At 31.2% G+C, this 9,603-nt stretch overlaps 1 protein-coding gene across 1 annotated transcript; it reads right to left on the bottom strand.

Annotated features, from left to right (window-relative positions):
- Positions 1-595: 595 nt before the first annotated feature.
- LOC120085679 (protein NUCLEAR FUSION DEFECTIVE 4) lies at positions 596-8,291 on the bottom strand. The gene is made up of 3 exons (XM_039041818.1): positions 7,753-8,291; positions 1,338-2,278; positions 596-1,245 (listed from the first exon to the last, which is right to left on the bottom strand). The coding sequence occupies exons 1-3, from the start codon at positions 8,059-8,061 to the stop codon at positions 774-776; spliced, it is 1,722 nt and encodes a 573-aa protein (XP_038897746.1). The 5' UTR covers positions 8,062-8,291; the 3' UTR covers positions 596-773.
- Between the last annotated feature and the right edge of the window lie 1,312 nt (positions 8,292-9,603).

Below are 9,603 nucleotides of genomic sequence, written 5' to 3' on the forward strand. Positions count from 1 at the left end.
TTGGAGTAGGCCTTGAGTTGAAAATCATTACACGAATGAAGAAGAATATTTTGGCCTGGACAATGCTACAAATAGTGCAAAAGATGATGAGCAACATCAAGATGAGACCGACGAGGTTGAGAGACATATTGACTAAGCTTATTAATAGCAAACATAATGTCAGATCTGGAGATAGTAAAATATAAAATCTTGCCAATCAAACATCGATAAGTAGTGTCGAAATATAGAACACTGGTTCGAGATCTCCTTAGAAATCAAGTTTAAGATCCACGCGATGATAATATTATTGCAAATGATCTAAGAGACAAATCAGCAGCAGGTTGAGAAATCGTGTCATCGACAAAACCAATCTTGTTCTTGACTATTAGAGCTGTTATCATCGACATACTCCAAGAGACGTAATTGATCTTGGTAAAAAGGTCAGAAACCAGAATAAAACTAGTATTATAAGTACGATGGAGATAATAAGGATCCATGTAGTGGTGGATTGAGAAGAGGAAGCAACAATTGAGGCAAGGTTAATGAGGTCTTTTTCCCCATTGAAGAACACACAAAGAAAAAAAAACGGTGAAAAAACAAAAGTAACACATGGGTGTAGAGTTGGTGAAGGCGAATTTAATTATATTATCTAACAACAATGCTTACTCTCGTAGTATCATTCTTAAAGCTTGAAGTTGCATCCAATCGAGATATGGTCGAGAAGGGAAAAAAAAATACAATTTCCCCCACAATTGTAAGAAAATGGAAAAAGAAAAAAAAAAGTGTGAGAGAAATCAATACAATCGATTTGAACTACTAGAAATCCTACTAGTTTCAAAGTGGTCATAAGCATGTCTTGTTCTCAAGAACAATAACACACTCGAAACCAATCCCACAACAGAAATGCATCCACAAAATACAAATGTTAAGAAATAGCACCTTCTTCCCATGCACACAATCGCCTCCCCTTCGCCGGAGCTACTTCCCTGTGAATCATACACCACCGCTGCAAACATACCGTACAGCAGAGATCCGATCGGAATGTTTGTAATCAGAATGTTGTGGTTAACGCCTAAGCTATTTGGCCCGAACAGCTCCGCGGTGATGGAAACTGCCGCTGCGAATATGAATCCGGAGCTTAAACCGATCAGCGCCGTGCCTATGTACACCGCCAACGCACTCGATGACGCCGATAGTAGGAAGAATGCTATAGGAGTTGGAATTAGGGCGATCGAAAGCCATCCTGTTCTTGCGAAATACAATTTCCTGCGGAGAAATTAATCAAATCGGAGGTTTGAGAAAATCAAAGCAGATGAAACACAGAGGAGAATTTGAGTTGAATCGAGATTATTAATTACGCTCGAATGTAGTCCGGTACGGCGGAGAGCAATCGGCCGAAGAAGGAGAAGGAGGAGTAGAGTGTTACGATTGCTTTGGTTCTCGAACTCAACCCTAGCGATTGCGCAATCTGACCTATGTTGTTGCTGTAAACGAGTCCGATTGTGCCTCCGCAAATGTAAGCGATAAAATACAGCCAAAAATCCAGGCGTTTCACTAATCGACTCGACGGATGCTCTTCCCCAAGCATCGCTAATTGATCTTTCTCAATCACTTTCCGAAAACAGCCTTTCGATGATTCAACAATCTCGCCGTCAATTAGCGAAGCAGATTCAGACAACAACTGAGATCCGCCATTGCCGAAGCTTCCATTCGCTTCAAGACTAAGCAGCAGCTCTTTGTGAAACTCGAGATCTTCGTCGTGAACGAGAATGAAGTTAGATCCGTCGAGTCTGAAGCTGGAATTAAGGGTTCGATGGAACCAATCGTTAGCGTAGACAACACCGGGAATACAGAGAGGCAAGATAAGAAGAACGATGGCTCCGATGAAGAGGAGCCTTGCGATCATGGGATCGGCGGAAGTGACAGAGCCGAAGAGGAGAAGGTAGATTCCGACGAGGACGGCGAGGAAATTCAAGATGAGGAAAATGAGAGAGTCTCGGTGGACGGCGTCGGAGGAGAGAGAAAGGGAGTGAAGTGGGGGTTGGTGGAGGACGGGGAGGAAGGCGGCGATGGACGTGAGAAGGGGAATGAGAGCATTGAGGAGGAGGTAAATGGGAGGGGAAGAGGGATTAATGGCGTTGCCGGCGAGGGTGTAGAAAGCTGCACTGACGCCATTGAAGCTGACAGTGAGAGATAACGCCAATGGCCGATTTGCAGAGAAGTTTCGAATGCAAAGGACGAAACAAACTGTGTTGAACCAACAGATGCTACAACCGGCGAGCAAACACAGGAAGAACACCTGCCCACGATTAAATTTGACTATATTATAAAAACAAATATATATTATATATAATCAAAATTCGAAAATTAAGACTAAGGACTTGATAATTTCAAATTCTTTTAATACAACAAAAATAAGAAGATTTGAATCACGAATCTCTTAATGATAAATACATTTATAGCTTAGTTAAGCCGTGTTTATTTTCGTTTGTGAAACATCAAAGTGTAATATCTAAACTCCCAAAAGAAATAGAATATTTTAAAAATAATTTAGTAATTTTCAAGCCACCCTTAATTTCTCAAATGGACGTCATAATAACAAAACAAATATATAAATTTGTCAAAGGTCATTGGGATGAATTTCTTCTATTGAGATCTAAGGTTTGATCCCTCATCCCCACGATTGATCTATTAAAAAACAAATAGTCAATACTTCATTTGCTAACCATTTCGTTTTTTATTTTTTATTTTTAAAAGTTAAATCTAATTCCTATCAAATTCTTACCATGATTTGCATCTTTATTAAAGAGAGAGTTGAATTCTTAACCAAATTCTGGAAACAAAAACTATATTTTTTTAGTTTTCAAATTTGACTTGAGTTTTTAGAGCATTGATAAAATATAAAAAACAAAAAAAAAAGTGTTTATGGGCTCAATTTTTAAATTCCAAAGAGCCCAAACTTTTATACTCATTATTTTCACTAAGGTTTTCGGTTTCTCCATTCTAAAACTTTCTATTTTAATATGTAAAGCTTCTCTATAAAGTTAGTTCTTGCTCTGAACTAGGGAAAAAAAATCTTGCTCTTAGTGTCCATTAGAAAGAAGTATATATGTATGTGCTTCAAACTTTAATAATAACATTTCTTCAACTATTAGATTCTGAAGGAATTGGAGCAAAGTATTATAAAACTTTTATAGACTAAAATTAAATATTCAATTGTTTCTTTTCAAAAAAAAAAAAAAATCAAGTATTTAATAATCAAAACACTTTTTAAAAAATTACAATTTTGTGTTGTTTTGTTTATACTTCAATAGTACAAAAAAAGGGAAAAGCTAAAAGACAATAATGCAGCTGAAAAATAAAACTTTTTATATGTACTAGGAATATTTTCATGATGTGACAATTATGCAGGTGACAACAAGAATCAAAATCAACATTCATACCATGTGTGTCTCAAAAGAGAAAAAAAAAACATTCACCATGTGAGAAGTGAGAAACATACAAAATTTAAATAAATGTAACAGCCCTTTATTTTAAAAAAGAAATAATTGCTTAAATTTTTGAAGTCTAACTTCATAGTCAATGGAGCTTATCTCACCTAATATAAAATATGGTAATAGACAAAACGTTTGTGATTTGAATCTCCCATCAATTATTGTACTTTAAAAAAAAATCTTACAGTCGGGACAGTTGCAAATATAACAATCAGGTTCAAAATATTAGCCGATATAACACAATTAAAAAAATTTACAGAATAACAAAATTTATATTTAACCCTCGTAGTCTATTACCAAAAGTAACTCATTGCAATTACCTTCTAACCCAAACATGATTTACATACTTAACTACTTAAAAATGGATGCATTTACATAAATAACATAAAAAAATATATGTTTTTTTTAAACATATAAAAAAAAGGGGTTAAAAAAATAATGAAACAACCTAACACAAATAAAACTCAAAGTCACATGTAACACACAAAACAATAAGACAAGTCATATTCATTCTAAATTAGATAATAAAATCGAGTAGTGATAATTTTAAGAATACATGTTAAAGTTTATGTTATATACAATTTTTCATGGAATGTCCATTAACATCTCTTCCAACCGGTTAACCTTTGTTTCTCCTGTTTTATTTATATTTATTAAGTTATAGGATGATATCAATATGCTTTTGCTTAAAATATCATTTTGATTGATATGGTTTGAGCCTTAGTCTTAGTCTATTTTACATCCTTTATTATTAGATGGATAAATTGAATCATTATACAGTTTAAATGCACATTAAATTCAGTCGTCTTTGTAAACTGTTAGTAACCTTTTGTTATAAAAAGAACTAGCTTGAATTGACATTTTTATTGTTATTTTATTAAGTTGATTAAACATCATTCCTTAAAAAAAAAAAAAACCTAAATAAAAATTAACTTCAAGTTCAAACTAACAATATAAATTAAACTGATTCTAAAATTTATCAAAATTTATAAATTAATTATTATTTTTTTTTAAAAAAAAACGTGGGTGAGGGAACAAACACTATGCAAATTTGAACATTCAAAAGTAAATACAAAATAGAATATTTGCAGTTGAAATTCGAAGATAAAATTAACAATGAACATTTAATTACTTTATTTTACATGAAAATAAAAAATAAAATAGTCTAATGCGTTTGGCGTAGAAATGCTGCCACGTGGTTTTTTCTTTTTTGTTTTTGTGATGGGACGTGGTTAGTTACGGTTAGTTCATTGCCGAATTAACGGAAGTTAATATCACTAGCTTCCATTATTATTTAATAAAAAAAAGCAAAAGAATTTTAGGTACAAAACAATTTAATAATATGTTGTTCAGCAAATTGTATGAAGGTGGATCATCGCCATCCTATTCGCTATTCTCGTATTGACGGATAAGTAAAAGTTCATTAATTAGTTTACATAAAATGTATTTTAATCCGTTTTCAAGTCCTTAAATAAAAGTCAATTTATTTGTCTACGTAACATATTAGATATATCTGAATTATAAAAAATATCTCTAAACTTTGTACTTTATTTTAACAATGCTCTTAAAATTTTAAAAATTTCAATAATAATATCCTTAAACTTCCGGAGGAATAAAAATAAAAAAATATGTTTACAATTAGTTTTGGATGGGAACCAATAATTCTTTATTTCAAAAGATATATTTTTGAATTTTTAAAAGTTTCAATAATATCCTTATAATGATTATAAAAATACTTTTATTGTTAGTATCTCATTTCAAACATACATTTGACTTTTAAAAATCTTAAATCACATATTGACTAAAAAATATGTAAATTTAATTATATCATCTAATACTTGCATTCACGTGGTCTTGAAATATGAAGAAAATCGGACAAGTGAAAATGAATATTAATTGAGGAAGAAACGACAATGCATGAACTTGAACATAGAATTTTCTTGCTTCAATACCATCTTAAAAATCACTGATTGACTCAAAAGTTTAAGTTAATGGGTGAACGTAAATTTAATTATATCATCTAACATAAAGTTGCTTTAATACTCTTTAAAAAAGTTAGAAAAATGAGATATTAGAAACTGCTTAAAATTTAGATACTTAATAGACACAAAATTTGAAGTTGAGAAGAAAGATACAAAATTTGAAGTTGATAGACCTATTAGAAATTTTTGAAAATTCGTGGATCTATTAAAGACTGATTTCAAAACTTGTAATCCAACTCTTCAGACATTATTATTATTATTATTATTGTTATTAATATATTTGTTGAATGGCCCCATGCCTCAATAATTCAAATTAAAATAATATAGAAGTAAATATCTTGAAATACAGTTAACTAAACTAAAAAAAAGAAAAGAAATTCTATGAACAGAATCAGTTAATAAAAGAAAAATTAGAAGATTTCAAAACAAAAATTAGAAGAAAATGATTTTTCATGTTTCAACTTTGTATCCCGGTAATTTAAATGTAAAATATCTTTAACTTACGTGACATTTTTCTCTTCAAAATTTGAATCTATGTATTAAATGACCTATTGACATGAAAAATTTAAATTAATAGATAAAGATAAATTTAATTATATCATTTAATACTATACACGATGGTTTTACCACGTATTTATTTTTGTTATAATATTTTGTAGTGTTTCTTTTGTACTAATAGGAAGTGTTAATTTTGCTTATGTTTTGTTATTTTTGTGTTAGATTTAGATATCGAAAAGGTTGACAAACTTAAAGAAATAATAACAGGTAATTGTTGTTGCCCACACATTGAATAATATTAAATAAAAGATAAAAGAATTTCTAGTGTTTTCCCCTCATAATTATTTTACCTATCGTTTCTTTTTCTTCCCTTTTTTTTTTTTTAGTGCATAAGCTTGAGGAAATGAGAAGTATATCTATCAGGCATATATCAAAATAAATATATTGAAAAATTATTGAAAAACCATTAATTTCAAAATAATGCAATTTGTTCCTTCCACAGTCCAAATTGAATTTTAAGAAAGGGATGGAGAAGACAAAGGGACGTAAGTGCGGTCACGACATGAAAATAAATATATAAAATATTTAATGCATGAAAATATATTTTATTCCAAATTACAATATTTTTTTAACAAAATATTATTTCTTCTAAAAAATAAAAAATAAAAAGTATTAATTTATATCAAAATTGATAAAATAATAATAATAATAATCTAAAGAAAATGATTAATTTTATTTTTAATAAACAATAACCTAATTACATCGAGTAATTTCAAAATTTATTTAAAATATAGACATTAAAATTAAATATTTAAAAATAAAAAGACAAAAATCGAACATAAATTAGAGTGCAAGATCAAATAATATTTTAATCTAAAACTAAAAACAAGTGACCAACTTGAATTTTAAATTGAAAATTCGTACTTATTTGAAAAGAAAGAATCTACGTTAAATAAAAATATTATTTGATTACTACAATTTGTGCTTTAATTATAGTATATTGGAACTTTTACACAGATCACAGAGAACCACATGGGGCGTCATGTGTTGATGTAACCAACCCCAAACCAAATATCAATATCATAAAACCACGAAATTCTCTCACAAAAAATAAAAAAAAATAAAAAAATCCCTAAATTATATTTTGTTCTAAAATAGATTAAAATATATATTAAACGGATTATGTTTTTGTCAATATCTTTTAAAAGCATATTAATTTGAAAAGTAAAATTCAGCCTATATGATGCAAGAGAATTTATCTTATTATCACTTGCAAGCAAAATTCTATTTTCTTTATGAAATTAAGACCTCGATTTTGTTTTTTTTTTTTTCTATGCATTTCTAAAATTTTAAAACTTTTTTTCTCCTAAGATTCAAACTTAATTTGAAAGGAACAAAAACGATATAAAAATATTTTTAACAGTAATTATATTTATTTAGTCATCAAATCTGACTAAACTTTTTATTAAAAAAAAAAAACAGTTGATAAAGTACTAAATAAATTTTAACAGGAAAAAAAATATTCAAAGTAGTTCTAGAATTTTCCAAGACGGAGACAGTTTTTATAATCCCAAAAAAAAATCCTATTGGGAGAAAGGAATCAAGAACTATGTTCATACTTCATGCGTCATTCCTAAAATTAAATAATAATAAAAGAAAAGAAAATCATACTGTATCGTTCGTTCATCCCCAATCAAAATGAAAAGAAATTTGATTATTTTGGGAGAAAGAAACAGAAAATTCATCCAAGAATTGACGAATTGAAAGAAAGAGGATTCAAGAGAGAGAAGAGAGAGTACCAGGAAATAGGGCAAGGAGATGAAATCAGCGATTAGGAGCCATTGGAAGCCGTAGCCGATAAGTCCTAAAAAAGCAGCGATGAACAGAACCACCGGCAAAGGGAGATGAAGCAGAGCCAATCCAGAGGACCAGCCAAAGACTTTGCCGAGATCGGAGGCGGTGGCGAGGTAATTAAGCTGAACCTGAGAAATGCCTAAAACTGATTTCAATCGGGAAGAGTAGGCTGAGAAATCGAAATTCGTGCCGGTGAATGCCTGAATCCATATCGTCGCCACTAGAACCAGCCACTTACGGGACTGGCCGGCCATGAAAATTCGGCAATTGATTCACTGATTATAAATTGCAACCGATCTCGGCGGCGGCGGTGGCGGTGGCGGAATCCTCTGTTTTCCTGGTTCTCTTCCCGGCGCTTGCCTCTGGAAGTTTTTTTGGGCTTATAATCGACGTGTATCACGATGCGGCCTCATTTATTTATATATATATATATTATATCCGATAGTTTTTCATTAGTACGTTTTCAACCTACTCGCACAATGGCCATTCATTTCCTTTCTTAGAAGCTTAAACTATATAAAATATTCTTAAACTTTATATTTTGTAAAAAATATATCTCTAAATTATTTGTAAAAATATTATTTTTTTTAAATAAGTGGAGGGTTCAAAATTCGACCTTCCTTTCATCTGTACGTCAAACTTTGAACCCTCGACCTTGTCCTTCTCGACCTTGTCCTTCCTAACATTATTATTGAATCTGTTTAATTATCACAGACTTTCCTCTATCAAAAGATCGACTAAATAACAAGCTAATGAATCTCCTTCTTTTGCCATGAACTTCCCAATCAAATTCGAGAGCGAGATTATGAGAGACAGCAAGATTTTGAGCGAGAGCGAAATAGCGAGAATTTAATAGAGAGCGAGAATACCGTACAAATTTCCTTTTTAATTATTACACATTCCACCTTCTTTTTCTAATTTTCCATTTTATAAAAATAATTTCTAAAAATATTTTATTATTTTATTTAAACTCTAAAAAGAATAAATTAAAAAAAAATAATAACTCATAAAAATAAAAAAAATATAAATTAAATATCTCATTTATATAAAAAAAAATTACAAAAATCAATGTGTCCCACAAGGCAGACGTCGTCAATTTCGAGCTGGTTGTTGTCGTCGACTTCGAACTTGAGGTTGCTCAGGTTCTTCCTGATGTTGCTCTGGTACCTCTGCAGGCGCTTCATAATATAAATATTCATTATACTCTCCACGAGTCATAATGTCCTGAACCAAATGTTGGCATCATCATCATCGGACTAACATAATCAGTTTGACTCTGCGTCTGTGTTATAGGGGGCAACTCTTCCACATTATCCCGAACAGGTCCTCTACGTCTAGGAGCTGGTGGAGGAACAATAGGTATATCGTACATATAATGAATTTCCTCCATATAGCTTTGGTTGTCACTACATATAGCAAGAACCTGGTTCCCATTATTCGCAACCTCACGGAGTCTACTGTTGTTCGATCTCTGTGAATTATAAAACAATTAGACAATATTTAAAATAAATTTAAATTTTAAAAAAATAGATAATATTCATTCATTTACCAGATGACCCACAGCTGCTTTCGAACGAGTGACGTAGCGCCTTGTGATATTATTATACCAATGAATATATTCTGGAGTGACATCTGTGTCAAACTGTTCAAGAGAAGCCCCCACTGCAATAAATCTTGCACGATAGTGCCATCGCACTACCAATTGTGCAACTTTTTCGGACCAATCTCCAGTCCTTAGGTCAATATCATGCAGTACGGGTTCAGTATTACAAGGCGATGGGACATGGCGATGGGAC

Source organism: Benincasa hispida, chromosome 1 (genome assembly GCF_009727055.1).
Source record: "Benincasa hispida cultivar B227 chromosome 1, ASM972705v1, whole genome shotgun sequence".
NCBI lineage: Eukaryota > Viridiplantae > Streptophyta > Magnoliopsida > Cucurbitales > Cucurbitaceae > Benincasa > Benincasa hispida.

What these genes read in the sequence shown, in the direction of transcription:
- LOC120085679 (XM_039041818.1), bottom strand. Translation starts at nt 8,061, where the DNA reads ATGGCCGGCCAGTCCCGTAAGTGGCTGGTTCTAGTGGCGACGATATGG. An exon ending in TCTCCTTGCCCTATTTCCTG is followed by an intron (nt 2,279 to 7,752) that starts GTACTCTCTCTT and finishes AATCGTGGGCAG; the next exon opens with GTGTTCTTCCTGTGTTTGCT. An exon ending in GTACCGGACTACATTCGAGC is followed by an intron (nt 1,246 to 1,337) that starts GTAATTAATAAT and finishes ATTTCTCCGCAG; the next exon opens with GAAATTGTATTTCGCAAGAA.